This window comes from Globicephala melas, chromosome 2 (genome assembly GCF_963455315.2).
Source record: "Globicephala melas chromosome 2, mGloMel1.2, whole genome shotgun sequence".
NCBI classification, from domain to species: Eukaryota; Metazoa; Chordata; class Mammalia; order Artiodactyla; family Delphinidae; genus Globicephala; species Globicephala melas.
Window position 1 is genome coordinate 175,793,024 of NC_083315.2, and position 24,987 is coordinate 175,818,010.

A 24,987-nucleotide genomic window follows, 5' to 3' on the forward strand; every position below is an offset into this window, starting at 1 on the left:
GGCTCCTTTCAACACAGGAGTATGTCTGGGCGAGAGGCTCCTCCTGCTCAGCCTGAGAACCCGACACTGAGTCAAGAGAAAGAGCTGTGCAAGCTGCAGCCTTGTCATACATTCAAGGTGTGATTTACTGTTCAGTCCTAGATAAGTGCCAGACTTCCGTAAGGAAGAAAACCCCACCATTCATAGAAATGCAGCGCACATTGTGCTGCTGCCGTTTCATCTTCCTACATGTGCAGGCAAGCTTTGCCTATTCAGCCAACATCAAGGGCAAGGACATAAATCATCTCATCTCAGTTGAAAATGAAGTCTGTGTGTGCTTAGTTCAACTCTGAACTGAGTATTTGTACAACAAAAAGCAAGCACAAACTGAACACTAATGAAGTAATATCATTCCATATTTTTAGTTTTGAAAGTAACACTTTTTATGGATATAGGCCTATAAAAAAGATTTTTAGGAACTTGTATATTGTAGTTTTATAGCTGTGAGGTCCATGTTTAAGCCTAATCGTGTCCCTTAGTTTTACATAAAATTGTCTTAGGCCATATTTTTATTCATATTGCTTTGGCTTACAAATTTTTTTCACATTAATTAAAATCAGTTTACAATCTCCACTTAAATCTACCAAGTCTGAGCATAACTTTATAAAGTTAAAACTCCAATTTTGCCTTAAAGCCAGTTATTGAAAAAAATGTTTCCCTTTATAAATAAAAAAATTTTAAAGACTAACTTCAAGAAAAGCAAGCTAAGCTTCACTACCTTTTTTAAATAAGAAGGGTTAACTAAAACGTATTTCTGTTTTAAAGCGAAAACAAAACTACCCCACATGTATCATGTAGAATTAATAGCATACTATACCTCATTAGCATCTTATGTAATGGAGAAATCTATGATAAGACTTTCAGCCATTCTTGGATAAGGCAAAAAGAAAATCAAGTAGGAAATTTCACAAAAAGAAAAACTGAAGGTCCTACCTACACTCCTGATTTGCATTAGAGCTGACATACTCGAGGAAGGGAACCACAAAAAGATCAGGATAATAAGCTGGCCAAGTTAACAGATTGTTACAGGCTGGGTTGTGTCCCTTCACACACAAATTCATATGCTGAAGTCCTAACCCCTAGTACCTCAGAATGTGACCTTATTTGAAGACAGGATCTTTAAAGAGGTAATAAGTTAAAATGAGGTCATTAGGGTGCACCCTAATCTAAATGACTGGTGTCCCTTTAAGAAGAGATTAGGACACAGATACAGACGGAAGGCCATGTAAGGACACAGGGAGAAGACTGCTGTCTACAAGCCAAGGAGAGAGGCCTCAGGAGAAACCAACCTTGCTGACACCTTGATCTCAGACCTCTAGCCTCCAGAATTGTGAAAAGATAAATTTCTCTTATTTAAGCCACCCAGTTTGTGTTACTTTGTTATGGCGGCCTGAGCAAAGTAATACACAGATCCACAGAGAAATATTCTCTTCTCAAAAGCACTGACAATTACATTGGAGTATCATATTTCTGAATATTGATGACATGAGTATACCATGTGTTATGGATGCAATCATTTTTATGCAAAGCGTTCTCCAAAATCTGAATATTACCTTAAGGGTTCCTCTGGGGTAAAAAAGACTGAGAAAGGCTGTGCTTTTTCCCCTTCCTTTGAATCTCATCCACCACCATCTCTTCAAGACCTCGCTTTGCTGCTCCAATTTACTCAATGATTTAAGTGTTTACTCAGGGCCTATTATGAGAAACAGGCTGGGCACTGGCGGTATGATGGTGAACAAACAAGTTCCTGCCTTCAGGAATTTTAGTCCAATAAGACAGAGAGAGATGAAAGCTACCATATTATGTTTTGATAAATACAATGACAGTACTGGAGCAAAGGGGAGGGACCCTTAACACACTCTGAGATTCAAGGAAGGGATTAGAGGCAAAGGTGCGTGGGTGCTAGGGACTGCTCTAGACAGTGGGAGCAGTGGCTGTGACCCTCTGTGCTCCGAGGAGGTAGGCCTCATTCCTGATGAGGCTAGACCACAGGTTATGATTTCAGATGGCCCTGGAGCCAAGGACTGCAACAAATGAGTGACTCAAGCGGCCAGGGACCACTGGGGCTCTCCCAGACTAATATAAGGGGCAGATAAGGAATAAGAAGTGACAGCAAGCCACAAAAAGCAAGAGTGCTAAGAGGCTAGAGGAGAGCAAACAATGATGGAATGACCAGCCTCTAACATTAGTCCTCTAAAAACTGCAATTACTTAACGGCCCTCTTCCTGTAGCTGATATCAGACTGATAACTGAGGACCTGGCCTCTTACTCCTACTTTAGTAAACAGTCCACCGTTTATCAAAGTCAAGTTTCTCTCAGTGTGTCCTTAAAGTTTTTACTCTGAATCTGAAGGATAACATTAAAAGCACAAGACTTTGGAAGAAAATATTTACAAATCATACACCTAATAAGGGACTTGTATCTACAATATATAAAGAACTCTTACTGGGGATGTAATGTACATCATGGCGACCAGAGTTAACAATACATACTGCAGGGACTTCCCTGGTGGCGCAGTGGTTAAGAATCTGCCTGCCAATTCAGGGGACACGGGTTCGATTCCTGGTCCGGGAAGATCCTACATGCTGCGGAGCAACAACTACTGAGCCTGTGCTCTAGAACCTGTGAGCCACAACTAATGAGCCCGTGTGCCACAACTACTGAAGCCCACGCACCTACAGCCCATGTTCTGCAACAAGAGAAGCCACCGCAATGAGAAGCCCACGCACCACAATGAAAAGTAGCCCCCACTCGCTGCAACTAGAGAAAGCCTGTGCACAGCAACGTAGACCCAATGCCACCAAAAATAAATTTAAAAAAAAAACATACTGCATATTTGAAGTTGCTAAAAGAGTAGACCTTAAAAGTTCTCATCACAAGAAAAAATATTCTGTAACTGTGTGCAGAAATGGATGCTAACTAGACTTACTGTGGTGATCATTTCACAATATACACAAATATCAAATAATTATATAGTACATTTCAAACTAATAAAATGTTGTATGTCAATTATACCTCAATTAAAAAATTATTTTTAAAAAGTGTAAGAATTCACTGATTATCCCTAAGTGTCCTTTAAACACATCCATCTGGACACCCACCTCATACACAGCATGTTCCAACTGACCACTCTCTTGCTTCCTGACTCAGACCCATCCATGCACACAGCTACCTCCTTCCACACGCTGCCAGAGCAGGTGGCCTTGCCAGTCTAGTTCCCACCCTCCTGGGCCCCTCCTCTCAGTGCTGTCTGAGGAGCACGCCTTCTCCATGCTCTTCTCTTGTCCTTCCCTCACACTGCTCCCCTCGCCTGGTGTATCCTATCCCAGTTCAATTCCACATCTCCACGAGAATCCACATTATTTTGCAGAATTTTCTGTATTCGGTAATTATATTACCTACACTGATCATCTCTGCCCAGCTAGCTGACAAATCCTTAAATGTAAGAGCCAGTATTAACTCTTCTCAACTTAATAAACAAATATTTATGAAGCACTTACTATTTAAAAGGCTTTGTACACAGGGGAACACGATAGTGTTTTTGTCTTCGTGAAGTTATCGTAGGGAGAAGAAAAGCAGATGAACAACCTGACATGCAACAAACAAAACACTGTAAGGTCTCAGTGGACAGAGAACTCTCGTTTGGTCAGTAGTGATGTCAGAAAGCCTTCACACAAGAACCGGATCTGCTTTCCCAGCTTCTTCCACATGGCTACGGTGAGGGTCAAATCACAGAACACACTTCTTTGCAAACAGCATTTATAACATCCTATCCTCATGCGATAAAATAGTTTTTACTTTACTCAATTCCTTATTACCTCAGATAACAAAGAACCGGAAACAACATTCTGTATTCAATAAACACTGGATTTCATGTACTTAGTCATCTTTATAGAGCCTAATACATACCATTTCCTCTCCACACTTCAGCTAAATGGCAACTGCCTTCTCCAGGTTCCTTGCAAAATTCTACAACATCCCGACATGTCGTTTCTGGTGTTATGGGAACTTCTGTTAAAATCTGTTCATTGTTGCTCAAGAACACGGTTAATATCATCTGTAAGAGAAAGATTAAATTAAAGCTACAACTTAGAGTCATCCATCAATAAAGAGATTAATCTGTAAATTAAAAGTGATCCCCCCACCACCCCAGTCCCCCACTGCCACTCCGCCCTGCCAGAATGCTTACGGGACAGGTTAAGCTGATCCTAAAGTTCATGTAGAAAAATTGAAATATAAGACAAGTCAGGAAAATGCCAAAAGAGGAGTATTAGAAGGAAACTAGCACTACTAGATATTATAAAGCCTCAAAACAGTATGGCAACAGCACATAAATAGATCAACGGGACAAATTATAAAGTCCAGAAACAGAAAATGGTAAATGATGAAGCAGGTATCTCAAAACTGAGGAAGGAAAAGACTATATAATGAATGATGCCTGAGCAATTAAAATACCCATCTGGAAAAAAATGATTCATATTGCATATCATACACAAGCATAAGTTCCTAATAGATCAAATATTTAAATATAAATCACAAAATTGTAAAGATTCCAGACTAAAACTGGATAAATTCCTTTTTATAACCTTGGAGTACAGAGCCCTTTCTACCTATGACTCAAAAACCAGACACCACAGAAAAAGATATATTCAGGTAATAAAACACAGGGATCTTTTACAAAGCAAAAAAGACTAACTGGGGAAAAATATTTGTAACTAATATCACATATAAAAAGCCAATCTCCTCAATATATAAAAGGCTCCTAAAAACCGGTACCAGAAAGACCAAAAATCCAATTTATTTTAAAAAATTGACTGAAGAAATAATATATCACAGTAAAAGAAATGAAAATGGTCCTTAAATGAAGGTATATTATAATGTATTTGAAAAATTAAAAAATAAAAATTGTCCAGCATTATTTTAAAAAAACTTTTAAAAACCCTACCACTTTGATCTAAGAACTCAAGAGATTGTATCACAAGGGATTTTTAAAAAACATTACTCCTAAAGTAAAATTTAAACCAAAGATTTTCTTTAATCTTTTTTTTTTTTTTTTTTTTTTTTTTGCGGTACACGGGCCTCTCACTGTTGTGGCCTCTCTCATTGTGGAGCACAGGCTCCGGATGCACAGGCTCAGCAGCCATGGCTCACGGGCCTAACCGCTCCGTGGCATGTGGGATCTTCCCGGACCGGGGCACGAACCCGTGTCCCCTGAATCGGCAGGCGGACTCTCAGCCACTGCGCCACCAGGGAAGCCCTGTTTAATCTTTGATCAAAGTCAGAAACAAAATCTGCATTTGTCCCAAAATTCTCCTCTCAAAATCTCGGCTGTCAACTAAGTATTTTAGTTCATTGTTAAAATATTTTTTTCTTAGAAGTGCCCTAAATTCCTAAATTTTGAGATTAAACATCTCTATACTGACAGCCAGATTTTATTACCAAAACTAGTAATAGTTATGAACTGTTCTCTTGCCACCAATCTCCCCTTACTCCAACCTACCCCCCTTCACTGTTGCCAGTTAATTTCCTAAATGTAAATCAGTTGAAGTCATTCCCTTGCTTAAAATATTCAGGAGCCCTGCGCTGCCTAATAGCAATCCTTCCCAAAACATTTATTCGAGTTTATAAACAGGAAACTGGTTTCTTTACTGAGCACTCAAGAGTCTAACATTGTAATGTTCATGTGAATCTCTAACTTTTCTCCCCCAGAGACTCTTATGGGGCTTGGATTTCCACAGAATGCCCTCCGAGAAAGCCTAGACTACAGGATAAACTGCAGACTCCTATCACGGGTAAAAGATCCCTCACAACCTTCCTAGCCTTCCAGTCCTAGTGCCTTCCCACAATGAACCTTGCTCCCTCAAGTCCAAGTTCTCCCAGGCCGCTGTCCCTCTGTCCCAGTGCCCTTACTGTTCGCCTGTAAACTCCTATTCACCCTCCGAAACTCAGCTCACACGCTACACCTCTGCAAAACCTCCCTTCACCACCTCCTCTCACCAAGGAGGCTACATGTTCCTTCCTTTGTGATCCAGTAGCTCTTCACACACATCTTCATTACATCACCCTAGGCTCTACGTGCCTCCAAGCAATTCACTTTTGAATCTTTTGTTCCCGTTGCCTCATCAGTATCTGACGTATGGGAGGCACTGTGAAATCTGGTCGACTCCACGAATGGCAGACAAAATATAAAACCTCCACCATACCACAGAACTGAGGAAACACTACTCATGATCTAAGTAAGATACACCCAGTCTGTTGAACAAGCACTTTTCCTTCAGTTCTTCTAGGATGTTATAAACACATTTCTCTTTTATAAGAAATAAAACAGTTATTTCTGCTCACTAACCCACAGAGGAATTTATCTTTAAAAGTTGGGGTCTTTTGGGCTTCCTTGGGGCGCAGTGGTTGAGAGTCCGCCTGCCGATGCAGGGGACACGGGTTCGTGCCCCGGTCCGGGAGGATCCCACATGCCGCGGAGCGGCTGGGCCCGTGAGCCATGGCCGCTGAGCCTGCGCGTCCGGAGCCTGTACTCCGCAACGGGAGAGGCCACGGCAGCGAAAGGCCCGCGTACCGCAAAAAAAAAAAAAAAAAAAAAAAAGTTGGGGTCTTTTAAATACTAACATAAATGGCCTGGAATCTACAGAATTTGGAATAAAATTGGTAATTCCTGGATCCAGTGCAAACAAGTCCAGAACTGAAGGGCCTTAATGCTATACCAGTTTCATCAGAACAAGTGGAATTTTTTTAAAATAAATTTATTTACTTATTTATTTTTGGCTGCATTGGGTCTTTGTTGCTGTGCACAGGCTTTCTCTAGTTGCAGCGAGCAGGGGCTACTGTTGCGGTGTGCGGGCTTCTCATTGCGGTGGCTTCTCTTGTTGTGGAGCACGGGCTCTAGACACGCGGGCTTCAGTTGTTGTGGCTCGTGGGCTCTAGAGCGCAGGCTCAGTAGTTGTGGCCCACGGGCTTACCTGCTCTGTGGCATGCGGGATCTTTCCGGACCAGGGCTTGAACCCATGTCCCCTGCACTGGCAGGCGGATTCGCAACCACTGCACCACCAGGTAAGCCCTTGGAATATATTTTTATTCTTGTTTACTCATATTTATTTTATTCTTCTAATGGTAAATATTGTCCCATGTGATTTCACAGCCTATGCTTTAAATTTAGTTATTTATTTATTTGTTTGTTTGGCTGCGCCGGGTCTTAGTTACAGCACGCGGGATCTGCATTGTGGCATGTGGAATCTAGTTCCCTGACCAGGGATCAAATCCGGGCCCCCTGCATTGGGAGTGCAGAGTCTTAGCCACTGGACCACCCGGGAAGTCCCCTCATAGCCTATGCTTTTTAAGATCTAATAATATATTTTCCCAAACCACAGTTTATAAATCAAAATTTCAAATCAGTGAGAATATTTTTAAAAATTATCTTCTCTTTAAGTGCTGTAACTACATTTCACTAATAACCAGGAGTGGGTCCTGTTTTCCGCGGTGTTTCAGCCTTTTCATTCCTCATCCTGTACCGCTTGTGTCTACTACAGGATCCATGATTTGTTCTCCATACTGTGAGCTAGTGAAGGTTTACACAACCATCTGCTTCTGGAAGCCGGGCCTCTGGCCAGAACCAGTCTCGCATGCTCATCACCCACCATGGGCACACAGTGGCACCCGTAAAGGCATGGCTTGTGCTTCTCTGCTCGGAAAGCAGAATTCTTTAGGAACCTGCTGTCAGAATGAACCATGGCGTGACACTCTTCAGGGACACTTTTGAATTACCAAGACTTTTCAGCTAGTGAATAAGTTCAACATGATGGGGGAAGGGGAGGAGGGGCAGAATGGCAGAGTTGTGAGTTTGAACATTTATTTTTTGAAAGCTAAGAACTCGCAGATAATTTATCCGAAAGTCACTACACATTACTTCAGTTTTTAATTCTATTTTATAGTCTTTAGTAAACCCTATCTTTCCTAATCTTAACAAAATCCATTTCCCCTAATCTCTACTACTCAATCAAAGCTAATATCATTATAATCATCACAGATTTAAAAGCTCTCGAGATAAATTAAGCTGGCATTGACCTGGATGGTACATACTTCCCTAGAGCAACCCCTAAAATTGGAGCTGAAAAGGCATGGGACTGCTACCATTATTCTAGCAAGTATTTCTTAGATTAAAAGAAACTGAAGAATCTCCAACATAAATATCATAAGTATTAATCCTAGATGCACTTTTTTTAATATCTTTGAAATCACAATATATCTTACAACTGATAGCATGTCACAATCTAATGGGTAGTGTTATTTTTTTTCTTTCTTAACAGTATGTATGGAGATGAAACCCAATAGGGTTAAGGATTAAGAAGACAAAGAAAACAAAGTAAAGAAGTTAATGTTTTATTCTTCCTAAAAGATTAATATGTTGAAAATAAAAGATTTGGTTAACTACAGTTAGAAAAACACACAAAGATTTATACCGTGTGCTGTAACCAGAATGGCACGTGATGATAAAATGCCTTATATGCCTTTCTTCAAACTGTTCCCTCTGCCCAGACAAGTCACGTTATCAGACCCTGCCCGCCTGTCTGTCCTTCTCCATCATCCGCAAACGTCCACCTCCTCTTGGAAGTATCTCCTGACGCAACTGTCTACCCATCCTGACCCAATGTGAGTCAGGGCCTCCTCTTTTGCTCTCCTATAACAGACTGTGGCTATTTCTGGCATAACATTCTTACACTAAATTATCAATGGTTTTCATGATTACATCCTCTACTGGAACAGTGTTTGTGACTCACAGGAGTGAGTTGTGACCCATCACCTGCTCTTGAAATCATCTAAGTGGGTCTCAAGCTGCACATATTTTTATTTAAAGTTGTTTTAAAAAAACCTAGAATGGCCATAAGGCCACTGAGGGCAGGACCTGTGTTCTCTCACTCAGTGCCTGAGTAAAATATGTGTGCTCAGTAAATAAAAGATGGAAGCAGCCTAGCAGGCAGCTAACTGCATAACCATATCAGATTAAGAGGTCAACTTCTCCTCACTCTCAAGAACATTTGAGCTACATAAAGAAAATCACTGGGAATCTACCACTAATGTAAGTCATCTACATAGGAGAGCCTTTAAAACATTTGCTCACCTAACCAACCTATCTAAAACAGCACTCCTCTATCTCACTCTGCTTTTTTTCTTCTTCGTTTTCATCACCACCTGATCTATGTTGTATATTTATTTACTTGTTTATCCTCTGTCTCCTCCCACTAGAACATAAGCTCCCTGAGAGCAGGGATTTTAGTTAGTTCACTGCTCTATCACTAGTGCCTGGAGTAAAGCCTGGCACATAGTAGGCACTCAGTAAACTCCCCCAAGTATATAAAAAATTTCTTTTTAAAATAGGTTGAGTCACAAAGGGTAGGTGTCTGCCTTCTTATCTTCAAGGTCTCCATAGGAAAACAAACAAACAAACAATATTTTACCCCCCTTATCACTGAGTTACTCCACATCAGAGAGGAGAAGGATAAAAATCTTTTAAAAATGTTAGTGTTGGGGACTTCCCTGGTGGCGCAGTGGTTAAGAATCCGCCTGCCAATGCAGGGGACACAGGTTCGAGCCCTGGTCTGGGAAGATCCCATATGGTGCGGGGCAACTAAGCCCGTGCACCATAACTACTGAGCCTGCGCTCTAGAGCCTGCGAGCCACAGCTACTGAGCCTGCGTGTCACAACTACTGAAGCCCGCGTGCCTAGAGACCGTGCTCCACAACAAGAGAAGCCACCGCAATGAGAAGCCCACGCACCGCAACGAAGAGTAGCTCCCGCTCGCCGCAACTAGAGAAGGCCTGCATGCAGCAATGAGACCCAAGGCGGCCAAAAAATGAATTAAAAAAAATTTTTAAATGTTAGCGTAAAAGTCAGAAGCCTATACACATGCATATGATATTTGGCAGATTTTACTCAAAACTAGACATCACAGAAATCCCTTGTTAAAGTTTTCCCTCCTTCCACAAGGTGGCACTGCAGGGTGTCGGGGGGGTGGGGGGGAGTCCCACCCTTACTCCTGCAAATTTTGGGGAAACGAATTAACTCCAAAGAAAATGAACAAAGAGTTTGGTAAGATATTACACTCAATTTTCATAATTGGAATTCGTGTTATTTTGGCAAAGAACTAGAACTAGCCTTTCAAGATCAATGAAGAATTTTTTTCTAAATAAGCAAGAAGTAAATATTTAAGACTCTTGAGAGGACAGATACATTTAAATATTTAAGTAGCATCTACTCATAAGAGACTAATACAGTTAAATGACCATTAAATTAGATCCTCAATAACCATATCAATTAGTTCAAGTCACTGTTTTTTGCCTTTTTTTTTTTTTTTTTTTTTTTTTGCGATACCCGGGCCTCTCACTGTTGTGGCCTCTCCCGTTGCGGAGCACAGGCTCCGGTCGCGCAGGCTCAGCAGCCATGGCTCACGGGCCCAGCCGCTCCGTGGCATGTGGGATCTTCCCGGACCAAGGCACGAACCCGTGTCCCCTGAATCGGCAGGCGGACTCTCAGCCACTGCGCCACCAGGGAAGCCCTGGCAGGCGGATTCTTAACCACTGCGCCACCAGGGAAGTCCCTTTGCTTTAATAATTTAATATTTTAAAAGTATATATTCCATCATATAAAAATTTCCTCTCACCAGCTTGAATTGGTGAAATCTGGTCACACGCTATTCCTGGGAATACAAAATATACATCTCAGCTTCCCTTCACCTTACTTACTTAATCCCTCCAGTATTTAAAAGCATATGCATTTTGAGGAAACCTGTCTAAAACCTTGTAGAAATACAAAACTCACGAAGCTTCTTGTAATGTCTAGATATGCTATTACTCCATACCATGTGTGGAGGTGATGCAGCTGACCAAATATAATCTATTCATTATAACTTAAAGAATCCTCTAAAATAGGAACAGGGCAGTATCAACTCTGACACCCTTGTTCATCAATGTTGAGAATCACTGCTCAGAATGATGGTTGCTTTACTGACATTGTCCATGTGAACATTATGGAAGCAGAACTGATTTTCAAACCACAAGTTGTGACCTACTAATGTGCTGTATAATCAATTAGTGCCCTCAGGGCCAGTTTTGTTTTTTAATGGAGAAGAACAATATAAAATAGTATTCTAACACGACACTGTAAATCAAATATACTCTAATATAAAATAAAAATTAAAACAAAACACACATCAAAAAAAAAAACAGTATTAAGAGAATGAAAAGGGACTTCCCTGGTGGCTCAGTGGTTAAGAATCTGCCTGCCTATGCAGGGGACACAGGTTTGATCCCTGGTCCGGGAAGATCCCACATGCCGTGGAGCAACTAAGCCCGTGCGCCACAACTACTGAGCCGGCGCTGTAGAGCCTGCGAGCCACAACTACCGAAGGCCTCATACCTAGAGCCCGTGCTCTGCAACAAGAGAAGCCACTGCAATGAGAAGCCCGTGCACTGCAACGAAGAGTAGCCCGAGCTCAACACAACTGGAGAAAGCCCGCACAGCCATACATACATACACACATACATAAATAAATAAATAAATTTAAAAAAAGAACGAAAAGACCAGCCTGGGAGAAAATATTTATAAAACACATATCTGATAAAGAATCTGTATCCTAAATATACACAGAACTCTTAAAACTCAATAAGAAAACAAAAAACCCAATCAAAAAATGAACAAAAGATCCATATACCTCATCAAAGAAGATACACAGATGGCAAATCAGCATGTGAAGAGACGTTCATCAGAGGTCATTAGGGAATTGCAAATTAAAACAACAATGAGAAACCACTACACACCTAACAGAATGTCCAAAATCCAGAACACTGACAATACCAAATGCTGACAAAGATGTAGAGCAATAGGAACCTGCTGGTGGAAATGTGAAATGGCACACCCACTTTGGAAGACGGTCTGGCAGTTTCTTACGAAACTAAACATATTCTCACCATGAGATCCAGCAATTAAGATTCTTGGTATTTACCCAAATGAATTGAAAATTTATATCTACACAAAAACCTACACACGAATGTTTATAGTAGCTTTTTATTCATAACTGCCAAAACTTGGAAGTCACCAAGATATCCTTCGGTAGGTGAATGGATAAATAAACTGTGGTGCATCCAGAAAATGGAATATCATGCAGTGATAAAAAGAAATGAGCTATCAAGTCACAAAAAGACATGGAGGAAACATAAATGCACATGGCTAAGTGAAAGAAACCAGTCTGAAAAGACTACATACTGTATGATTCCAACTATATGACATTCTGGAAAAGAAAAAACTGTGGAGACAGTAAAATGATCAGTGGTTGCCAGGAGCTGAGGGTGGAAAGAAGGATGAGTAAGTGGAAGGAAAAGAATTTTTTAGGGCAGTGAAACTACTCTGTATGATACCATATTGGTAGATAAATGACACTCCACATTTGTCAAAACTCACAGAACTGTACAACAGAAAGAGTGAACCCTCATGTAAACTATGGACTTTAGTTAATAATAATGTATGAACATTAGTTCATTAATTATAACAAAGGTACCCCATTAAAGCAAGATGTTAATAATAGGGAAAACTGTTGGGGTTCAATCTTTCTGTAAACCTAAAACTGCTGTAAAAAGCAGAGTCTATTAAGTTAAAATAAAAAATAAAACAATACACTACATGTGGTAAAGGTTGAGTCCTGTCTCCTGAAATTCTGACTACATATATCCATATAGAGAGATACAGGATTGTGTGTAAGACTGGGTCACGTTGTAAAAGGTGTTTCTTGGTGTGGGTCATGGTCCAAGAAGTTTGGAAGAAACTGCTCTCAGGGCCTCATGAAACCCCCCAGGATTAAATGAAAAAATCACTACACTGGGGGAAAAGCACTCCCATCAACATTGATCAGTGCTTATTACTAGGCACTGTGATACACACTTCACACATTCTCAATTCGCACACCAACTTTGTGAGATAAATACCAACCTTCATTTTACAGATTAGGGAAAGGAGGCTTGGAGAGGTTAAATAACTTGTCCAAGGTCACTGAGCTAATAAATGCCAGAGTAGGATTGGATTTAACCCTGGTCTGACCGACTCCAAAGCTATGGTCTGAACCACTACTCTAAACCACTTCAAAAGAAAAAAAGCAAAACAGCAGAATTTTAATAAATACCTTCTACTTACAGTATATTCCCCATTATTAGATAACTTCTCAACTAACCAAATTTTATCCAGTGTCTACAGTTGAAGCTATCTAAAATGCAAAGTTAATCATACAAGGGAACCAGAACAAAGAATCATGCATTTTTTCTAATTATTCAACTATAAAGATGATCTCACTAATAGATGTTCTAATTAAATTTTCTTGACCTTACAAAATTTTAAATTAGGTGTACCAACAATTTTCAGAATAAGGCTTCCTCTTTCTACATATTTCTTTGTAAAATTCAAGAAAATATATTCCTGTAAGTATTTTTTTAAAAATATTTATCTACTCCTAGGTATATACCCAAGAAAATTAAAAACATATGTCTACACAAAAACTTGAACAAAAAAGTTTATAGCACCATTACTCATAACAGCCAAAAAGTGGAAACAGCCCAAACTGATGAACGGATAAACAAATGTCGTATATCTATCTATACAATGGAATATTACTTGATCATAAAAAGGAATGAAGTGAATGCTACAAACATGGATCAACCTTAGAAACACTGCCAAGTGAAAGATGCCAGATACAAAAGGTCACATGTTGTGTGATTCCATTTACATGAGATGTCCAGAATAGGCAAATCCATAGAGACAGGAAGTAGATTAGTGGTTGCCAGGGAATAAGGGGAAGGAGGAATAGGAAGTGACTGCTAATGGGTACAGTTTCTTCTTGGGGTGATGAAAATGTTCTAAAATTAGATAGTGGTAACAGTTACACAAGTCTGTGAATATGTTAAAACCACTAAACTGCATACTTCAAAGGAGTGAATGTTATGTGAAATACATGTCAATAAAGCTGTATTTAAAAAATATCTAGCTATACCAATTATTCAACCTATATAATCAGTAAAATATTTTTCCCAATGGAAACAACTTTAAATAAATATTATGGGACTTCCCTGGTGGCACAGTGGTTAAGAATCCGTCTGCCAATGCAGGGGACACGGGTTCGAGCCCTGGTCCGGGAAGATCCCACATGCCGCGGAGCAACTAAGCCCGTGCGCCACAACCACTGGGCTTGTGCTCTGGAGCCCGCAAGCCATAACTACTGAGCTCACGTGCCACAACTACTGAAGCCCACATGCCTAGAGCCCGTGATCCACAACGAGAAGCCACCGCAATGAGAAGCTGGCACACCACAACAAAGAGTGGCCCCCACTTGCCACAACTAGAGAAAGCCCGTGTGCATCAACAAAGACCCAATGCAACCATAAATAAATAAATAAATATCATTTCCTTGTATATATTTTTCTTTTCTCTAGTAATAAAGATTTATAATTGTACAAATCCTGTTTTTTCATGTCTGCTAATACCAAAAGTTGAGTACTAATCCTTTTGCCAGCAGAAAACAAAGCTCAAAACAAGGATAATTAGTAATGTCTCTGAAGAACACTTTAATATAATCACGCGTATAGACACCATAGCAAATACCATCATCTGTACAAAATCAGAATAAAATTTATGAAGGAAAAGTAAGTCCAATAGCCCTCCTATCTCTTTACAAATGACTCCGTGCATTTTGTCTTTGAGGTTTGAGCCAGCTCTTAAAAACCATGATGCTACTTTGAATTTGCCTATAATGCTCTGAGTTACCATTCTCAAAATATTTCTCTAGAAAAATAAGCAAAACTCAAGTGTAGAAAACAAAAGTCCCAGTGCCTGGAGATTATCTATGCCATTTACAAAGGAAAAATACTTCAATAGGTGTCCCTTAGGCCTCATGGAATCTAAATTCAGGCGCTAATGACATGAACCATGATAAGATGTCCTAATGAAACAAGACAGACCACTGTTGTTACAGCAGAGTGATATGGTGGATAAAGTTTCACCTAATTAGGTGAGTTCCACGGAAGAAAAAGTTTGGTGTTAGCACTGTTCAATAACAACTGTAACCAGGATCTAGAAATCACTATGAAAAGGAAAACTAAACATTAATTTACTAATCTCCATATAAAACCCACTGTTAAAAAAAAAAAGACTTGCCTAAATTTCGTCATCAACTTTAAAAAGAGAAACCTCAAGGTTTTTAAATAAGTTTTCATAATAAATGCCTTGTTGGTATGTTATGCTTAGGAAAATTGCTTGTTGGAAGTAGGACACATACAGAGCTACAATTGTTTTTTTCAAATTATGCTAGTTCTGACATACCTTAGGTGCTTAAAATCGAATGAAGTTTATAACAAGATACTTAACTTCAAAGGACTTTTCCAATTTATTAATAATAAAAATAGCTATTATTTCAGTGCTTACTATGTTCACAGACAGGCCTTCTGTTTACCCATATTATATCTCTGAACTCTCCCAACAGGTCTACGGAGCTAGGTGCTAGGATGATCGTGTCACTGCATACAGACTGAAGGACTGCCCAAGGTCACGTGACTAAGAAGTGCCAGACTGTCTGACCCAAGAGTGTCTGACTCCAAAGCTTAAGTTTCTACTTGAATAGCTCAGGAACAAAGCTGTGAACACCTTTAAAAACAAAACAAAAAACAACACAACTATTCAAGTTCTTCATCCCTATGAAACAGTAAGAAACAATCTCTATTCAAAAGTTATCAGAAACGTAAACTATTTTTTTTATAATGGAAGAACTCACTTCAAATATATAATGTACACATTCCTTTGAAAAGCAAAACACTGTAAGTATGAATACAAAACAGTAAATTAGTAGAGACTCATTATAAAATCCAAAGATGAATGTACTCCACAGCCTAGACTGCCTCTGGGAAAAAATTCCTACTAACAAAGACTAAACTGAAAACTGATGCCTTCCCACTCCACGTCTTCACCTCTTTCTTGACCTGACCTGGGTCCTGAGATTTGGATCTGCTCAGATACCAGAAGAACCTTTATAAAAACCTGTGTACAATTTGCAAAACTTCAAAACCATTCCTTTTGAAGAGAGAATTATGTATTCCATCACTCATTACAACATGAGGCTGCATATAAGTTTTCTTATTATCACACATCCAAATTTTTACCTTTCCAAACAAAAAGCTCTATTATGGAGATCTGACTGAATTTCTGAGTATTAATATTGTCAGGAAGTTATATGTTTTCAGAAAGAGAAAAGAATGAACATTTTCTTAGCCCCTACTAGGCAATCATACACCAATTCAGTCCTCACGGCAACCTCAGAGACCCCAACTGGGATGGCTTTCAGATGACAATTCTCTCCCCTCTTCTCTGGGACGCACACTTGGCAAGTTTTCAGGGGTCAGGCTTATTTTACATGCCCATCCCTCTTGCCATTGCTGACTCAAACTAAGGAAGATACGTGATGAAAAATGTTCTTCGTCCCACAGATATCCACTGAGTGCCCACTGTGTGCCAGGCGCTGGAGATTCAGCACTGACAAAGCAGACAGTGTTCTTGTGTCTGCTTGTGGAGTTTTCATTATAGTTTGAGGAAAGAGACAAAATAAGTAGGTAGAACATGTATCGTATGGTGGGTGGTGATGTATACTATGGAGAAAAGCAAAGCAGGCAAAGGAGATTGGGAACAAGGCAATTTTAATTTTAAGTAAGGTGGTTAGAAAAGGCCTCTGGGAAGGAGGTGAGAGAATGAGCCTGCAGACAGCCTGACAGAAGAGCACTCAGGCAGAGGGAACAAGTGCAAAGGCCCTGAGGCAGAAGGAATGCCTGGTACGATTCAGAATCAACAAGGAGTCAGCTTGGCTGGAGCAGAGAAATCAAGGGGAGAAGAGTAGGTGATGAGAGGTAAACTACTAATTAGGCTTCTGCTCAGAGGGAGCTTGGAAGTCCTTAGAGTTCAGCTAAGAAGTGGCATGTTTTACCATCATGATTTACAGACTCACTCGGCTGCTTTGTTGAGAACAGACTGAGGGTGAAGAAGCACAGAAACAGGAAGGCCCTTAGAAGACGAACCCAGGAATCCAGGAGAGAGAGAGAATCCCGGAGGCAGTGCAGAACAGAAGCTGGCTAGACTGTGAAGGTAGCTCTGATCTGCTGATGGAGTGGATGCTGAGAAAGAGGCTGTGCCGTAGAGAGGGGGCCCACCACCCCTGATGCCAAGGTCCCCAGAGTCGTCCCAGTTCCTGCTCCACCTGAAGATTCCATTGTTCAGCTCTCCCTCCAGCATCCTTCCAATAAAGCCCCTTCTAAGATTTTTTTTTTTTTAATTTTTTGGCCACACCTCACGGCATGTGGGATCTTAGTTCCCTGACCAGGGATCGAACCCACACCCCCTGCACTGGAAGCGCAGTCTTAACCACTGGACCACCAGGGAAGTCCCTTTTCTAAGATTTTAGAAAGTACTTGCAACCAAAATCAACTCAACTACTAAAGTTGCTATCGTTTTACAAATGAGAAACCTGAGGTATAAAAAAGGTTCAGCGCTTATCCAAGGCACAGCAGTTCCTGGGTAGCTGAGTTCAGATGTGAACACACAAGTCTGCCTGGCTCCCGAAAACCTGTGCCACACTGCCTTCCAGGCCTTGACTAGTCCTCTACCTGCAAACAGGCACAGAGAGCATAAAAGCAAAACAAAACCAAAAGCAAAAGTGGGAGGGAAGTAGGGAGAAAAGGTCAGCAAGAAAACCCGCTTCAGGGCCAGCATTTCACAAGACGTGAGAAGCAGGATCATCCTGTTACGGAGACCTACTTCCCTTTCCCTCCACCCCACAGGGTCAAGGGCCTCAGCAACTCTGTTCCGCAAACACATGGAAGTCCCAGCTCTGTACCAAGTTGAAAGCTCCAACTGTCTCCATCCAGAAGAAGAGAGGAAATGGGGCTCAGGTTGACAGATCACCTTTCCTTTGGTCTTATCATCTCCCTACACTGCCACAAAATAGTTTTCTTCCCCCTCTGGTCACAAAAACAGTTAACGTATTATTGTTGGCTCAGCACTCAGAGTGATCTCACAAGGATCCACGTTTTAACACAAAAATAAAATCTTGTGTTTCCTGAGGTAACAGTCATACCAGTCCTACAAAAAGCATACATTTTAAGCTGCAAATTTGAGAGGACAGTACACAGGTGCCTCAATTTTTTTTCAATAGTCAGTAAAGTTGTTTGGGGAAAAAGAAAGGATAAAAAATTTTTTTGGTAATTTGAGTTATTTTAGAGTAAATAACCACTTGCTTCTTAATCCATTCATAAAAGCATTCAATGCAATTAAAAGGGATATGCTGAGAGTTTCAAATTTAAGCTATCATAAAGATCAGTCATCAAATCTTAGAGCCAGGAAGGAGACTTACCTAACCACCACTCTTTCCCCATTTTACAGATGAGGAAGCAGAAGCCCAGAGAAGGAAATAATTTGTCAAGGTTAATAAATCTTATTAGTAACAAAACCAAGACTGAAATCAGGTCTCTCAATTCTCAGCCCAGCAGGCTGCCTCCCTTTCAGCAGTTTATTTAGTTACACTGTTTACTTAATATTGAATGAGAAGGTCTGTGAAATGTCCAGCAAGAAGCCTGACATACAATATTCTCTCAAACCTAATTTCCTTCCTTTCTTGTTTATTTAAATACCTGGCAACAACCCTGGGCACTGCAAAAGTTAGAAAAACGCCAGAACTAAAAATTATAGAAATGAATTGAAATTAAATTACAAAAGAGAACCATGAAACAAAATTGACAGAGGAACACATTATCAAGTGCAAATTATAAAAGGTAGCTGATCAGAAAACAGACCTATAATAAATTTTGAAAATGACTCCATGACTATCAATGGGATCCTGAAAAATGTAAGCTAAGTGACACTATTTGTTAAAAAGGCATTCAATTGGGATATAACTAGGTGACCATATAATTAAGAACCAAACATGGTCACTTTGAGTGGGGAAAAAAAGCTAACAAAACAGAATGCCAGGACAACAGGCAAAAACCAAGATGTTCTCTTGCACACCTGGATGTATGGGCACCCAGTATAAATCACACCTATGGAAAACTACATTGTTTCATCTGCAAGAAAACACTCCCAAGAGATGAGTACCACAAAGCAACAAATATTTTAAAAATCAGGACTGAAGAGAAAATGAAAACTACAGAATAGATTTTTTTTTTCCATGAATATTCATTCCAACTATCTACTTCACCGGCAGATGAAAAGTAAGCCCTGACCTCCCTGGTGGTGCTGTGGTCAAGAATCCGCCTGCCAATGCAGGGGACATGGGTTTGAGCCCTGGTCCGGGATGCCGTGGAGCTAGTAAGCCCGTGCACCACAACTACTGAGCCCGAGTGCCACAACTACTGAAGCCCGTGCGGCTAAAGCCCGTGCGGCTAGAGCCCGTGCTTTGCAACAAGAGAAGCCACCCCACTGCAGCAATAAATATTTTTTAAAAAGTAAGCCTTATAAAATGACTCATCAATCATACCTCAAAAAAATTCTTTTCCACCCTTAATCCAACAGAAACAAGGAAAAGAACCATTTATGACATGCAAGTGAAAGAGGTAGGAGCATCATCCCCATTTTACAGATGAAGAAGCAGGGTCAAGAGAATTTTTTTTTTAATTTACTTATTATTTTTTTATTATTTATTTTTGGCTGTGTTGGGTCTTCGTTTCTGTGCAAGGACTTTCTCGAGTTGCAGCAAGCGAGGGCCACTCTTCATCGCGATGCGCGGGTCTCTCACTATTGCGGCCTCTCTTGTTGCGGAGCACAGGCTCCAGACGCGCAGGCTCAGTAGTTGTGGCTCACGGGCCTAGTTGCTCCGCGGCATGTGGGATCTTCCCAGACCAGGGCTCGGACCCGTGTCCCCTGCATTGGCAGGCAGATTCTCAACCACTGTGCCACCAGGGAAGCCCCCAAGAGAGTCTTGATACGTCACTCAAGATCCGAATCTAAACTCGGGGATGACTCCAAAAGCTACAAGGCCCATCAGAGTCCCAGGTCTCTTTTAGGACAGACAGCACAGCTTGGCAGGCCACATCTCTCCCTCCCTTCAAGATGAGGCAGACAGTGTTTCTATCCTCAAAAGAGAATGAGGGGAGGGGGGATGGGCTTGGCATGTAGGTTTGGCACACCTCACCCAGCTGTGGGTCTCTCTCTTTCAGCCAAGGCCAGAAAAAGCTCATGGACCACAACGACCCTAGTCACCAGATCTGGGCCCTGTGGGATAACCAAGGACACCCACAGGACAACCAAGATCCTACATCCAAGGAGTCAACTGACCTTGGAAATTCAAACCACAGAACCTAACTTCAACTTTCAAGGGTGCTGCAGTCCAGCACCCATCTTCCTCCTCAGCTGCTGTGAACAGCAATAAAAGTAACGGCACCCATTTACTGATTGACACTATGTGCTAGACCTCATGCTGAGCATTCTCCAATGCATAATATTGTTCAATCCTGCCAGAAATCCTGGGAAGAGGTTTTTGTTTTTCTTTGGGGTTTTTTCTTTTTTTTCTATTATCCTTATTATTTTTTAGGTGGCAAATTAACACCCACGTAATTTTTTCTTAGAGTCTAACAACAGATGTAATAAAAAACAGACAGTCCCCCTAATGACTCACACTTTTAAACAGCTGGTATATATCCTTTTAGACCTTTCTCTCCACCACAAAACTCTTTTCTTCTTTTTTACAGTGAGATCACATTAAGTAGAAAACGGGTTTTTCAGCCAACACTACATTTGGGGCATTTTTCCATAAGAATTCACACAGTTCTACTCCTTTTTTTTAGGCTATATATTATTTCTCCCTATGGCCACACCATTATTTATTGAGAGACACTGTTACTTTCAGATGAGGAGATAAACTCCAACAGGTATGTGACTTGTTTAAGGTCACAGAGTAAGTGGCAGGGCCAAGGCTGGACCCAGGCCTACCTGATTCCAAAGTCTGTGTTCTCAGACACTCGGTCCCACAAGGTACTTGTTTTGAAAGTTTCTGTCAACTAGACTACAAACCCCTTGAAGACAGGGAATCAGTGTCTTTAAGTCTCCAATGCCTAGCATTGTGTTGGCATATAATAAGAGTTAATAAATATTTGTTGTGTAAATATCTGATGAATGTCACTTTTTTTGTACCTCGTTTACCTTCCCTCCTATGCCATTCATATCTTTCACAGTGCCCTGGCATATCATGGAGGCACAAACATATCTGTTGAAAGTACAGCTCTAACGCCATTCTCGGTCTGGGTCACTTGGCCTCTCTCCATCTCAGAATTCACCTGTAATGCCAGCTCAGACCCACCTGCTTCTCCAGGAGCTTCCCTAACAGAGGGCTTTCACATGGAGATCCCTCTATTCAGCTCTAATACAACATCATAAAAAGTTACCACTAGAAACAATCTTAGCAGTTATTCATCCTGTACCCCTCCTCACTCTGTAGTAATAGAGATCGTAATCCATGGTTTTATGACAAACTAATAAGTCTTCAACCCACAAGAAATTAAAAATTTCAAAACCAAAGTGCAAGGCACTTAAAGTAGATTTTGCTAGGTACTACTTGAGGAGGGGATGGCAAGATACGAAGGCAGTGAAATTCTGCAACAAGTTAAATGTCTACTTGAGCCTCCAAAAGACTACTAACCCTGAGTTTATAGTCTCGTCCTGCCTGACTCCATGGTGGTGCAGAATTTTGACCTTGGTAACCTCTAGCACCAGACTTCTCTGAATATTAGCCAAAACCTCATCAACTGATAGAAATGGGCTCTTCTATTGTATGATTAACCATAAAGCTTCAGATTAAGAGATTTTAATCTCTTAATTTAATCTCTTAATTTTGCGTAACAAAAAAAACTGGCAAAACAAAAACAAAAGATAATTTTCCATTAAATTTAGTCATGGAACTTAGCTACTTTGACTTGACTATCAAAAGTATAAGCAGGGGGGCTTCCCTGGTGGCGCAGTGGTTGAGAGTCCGCCTGCCGATGCAGGGGACACGGGTTCATGCCCCGGTCTGGGAGGATCCCAACATGCCGCGGAGTGGCTGCGCCCGTGAGCCATGGCCGCTGAGCCTGCGCGTCCGGGAGCCTGTGCTCCGCAAAGGGAGAGACCACAACAGTGAGAGGCCCTCGTACCGCAAAAAAAAAAAGTATAAGCAGGGGACTTCCCTGACGGTCCAGTGGTTAAGACTTTGCCTTCTGATGCAGGGGGTGAGGTCGATCTCTGGTTGGGGAGCTAAGATCCCACATGCCTCAGGGCCAAAAACCAAACAAACAAAAAAACATAAAACAGAAGCAATATTGTAACAAATTCAGTAAAGACTTTAAAAATGGTCCACATCAAAAAAAAAAAAAGCATAAGCAGCTGCTACTGCTACTATAAAAATATCCCATTTTCCCTCCCAGTTACCCCATATGAGCCTTAGTATCTGATTATCAGCAACTCTCCAAAAGGACTCCCACCAGAAACCAACTGGACCATGAGGTATTCTCTGTTAACCATGATATTTGAGGATTTGTTCGATTCTAGAGGCAAATAACCATATAAGGAGATAATTATCCTCCCGTGTTTATGACAAGACACTGCAGTATAATAGACACAAAAAACCAAAACCCATAATGTAAAGCAAAGTATTACAATGTATATAACATAAACTGGACACACTTACAGGATCACTCATTCATTTAGGAAAATTTTACTGAGCCCGACATGGCCCTGGGCCAGGCTCAGGACACAGACTGTCAACATCGCCCCAGTCACTGAACCTTGAGCTGAGACAGAGAAGAGACACCAGGAAACTACAGTGGGAAACTGCAGAGTGCCATGAGACCCCACAGAAGGACAGCCTGATCCAGATGCCAGCACCAGGGAAGACTTCCCAAAGGAAGCAACACGTAGGCTGAGACTAAAGGAGTTAGCCTTGAAGGGGAGTGGAGGATGCGTGCGGGAGCCAGGGGGTAAGTAGATTATGTTCTTTTGTGTTTTTTTTAAATTTTTATTCATTTTTTAATTGGAGTATAGTTGATTTACAATGTTGTGTTAGTTTCTGCTGTACAGCAAAGTGAGTCAGTTATACATAAACATATATCCACTTTTTTTAGATTCTATTCCCATATAGGTCATTACAGAGTATTGAATAGAGTTCCCCATGCTATTCAGTAGGTTCTTATTAATTATCTGTTCTATATATAGTAGTGTGTATATGTCATTCCCAATCTCCCGATTTATCCCTCCTCCTTCCTTTCCCCCTTGGTAACCACAAGTTTGTTTTCTACATCTGTGACTCAACTGCTGTTTTGTAAACAAGTTCATTTGTACCATATTTCTTTTTTTTCTAATGTGTTTCTTTTTTTTAAATTATAAATTTATTTACTTATTTTTTGGTTGTGTTGGGTCTTCATTGCCGTGCGTGGGCTTTCTCAAGCTGAGGCGAGCAGGGAATACTTACTCTTCGTTGTGGTGTGCGTGCTTCTCTTTGCGGTGGCTTCTCTTGTTGCAGAGCTCTAGGTGCACGGGCTTCAGTAGTTGTGGCACACAGGCTCAGGAGTCGTGGTTCGCAGGCTCTCGAGCACAGGCTCAGTAGTCGTGGGGCATGGGCTTAGTTTCTCCGCGGCATGTGGGATCTTCCCGGACCAGGGCCCGAACCCATGTCCCCTGCATTGGCAGGCAGCTTCTTGACCACTGCGCCACCAGGGAAGCCCTGTACCATTTCTTTAAATTCCACATGGAAGCGCTATCATATGATATTTGTCTTTCTCTGTCTGACTTACTTCACTCACTATTACAATCTCTAGGTCCATCCATGTTGCTGCAAATGGCATTATTTCGTTCTTTGTTTATGGCTAATACTCCATTGTATATATGTACCACATCTTCTTTATCCATTCCTCTGTCGATGGACATTTAGATGGACCACTGCGCCACCAGGGCGCCTATTTTTTGATTGGGTTGTTTTTTGATATTAAACATGAGCTGTTTGTATATTTTGGAGATTAATCCCTTGTCAGTCGCTTCGTTTGCAAATATTTTCTCCCATTATGTGCGTTTTCTTTTCGTTGTGCTGATGGTTTCCTTTACTGTGCAAAAGCTTCTAAGTTTAATTAAGCCCCATTTGTTTATTTCTGTTTTTATTTTCATTACTCCAGGAGGTGGACCAAAAAAGATTTTTCTGCGATTTATGTCAGAGGGTGTTCTGCCTATGTTTTCCTCTAAGAGTTTTATAGTATCTGGTCTTACATTTAGGTCTTTAATCCATTTTGAGTTTATTTTTGTGTATGGAGATTATGCTCTAAGCAGAGAGTCTGCTTAACTGTTCCACAGACCACCAATCAATGACAGATGAAAACAGCCATGATTAAATAAACCCCATTAGGCACTGCCTTCTTCTGTGCCAAAAACTTGACATTTAAATAACCATACCCTAATTTGGTTATGTTTCCAGCCATGCTTCACTCTAGAAGGTGATAAAGGACCTCCTCTTAAATGTCTTCCACAGTGTTCTTTTTATATTTTGGGTTTACTTTTGCTATTCTTTTCTACTCTATTTACAAATGACAGTAGAAGGTGAAACTCTCAAAATAATTCAGTGTTAGAATATACTGAAGGAAAACTGAACTAGGTAGTCTTCCCAGACATACTAGGGCTGATGAAGTGTTTCTGAGAGAGAGTAGTTTAACTGTAACAGTACTAGTAGTTAAATGTTGATAAAATCATCCTCTCCAATTTTTCCTAATTAGAATCCTAAATCCTTTAATTATTAATTACACTATTTCTGTGGTTGTTAAGCACCCTTAATGTCCCAGCAAACAATAAAATTAGTTACCCAAAGACATCAATTAGAATATATCCTCACAAAATTACAATTTTTCACCTGTGAAAAC

The 24,987-nt window shown here is 40.7% G+C and overlaps 1 protein-coding gene across 2 annotated transcripts in view; it reads right to left on the reverse strand.

Annotated features, from left to right (window-relative positions):
- PPP1R13B (protein phosphatase 1 regulatory subunit 13B) overlaps window positions 1-24,987 on the reverse strand; it is a 74,409-nt gene that overhangs the window by 39,078 nt on the left and 10,344 nt on the right. Inside the window, exon 2 of one of the 2 annotated variants that reach the window (XM_030883218.2) lies at window positions 3,949-4,096. In XM_030883218.2, the coding sequence (XP_030739078.1) occupies window positions 3,949-4,096 (148 nt within the window). Of the gene's footprint in view, window positions 1-3,539; window positions 3,629-3,948; window positions 4,097-24,987 lie in introns of those variants that run through there. The other variant, XM_060295338.2, reaches the window with a different exon arrangement.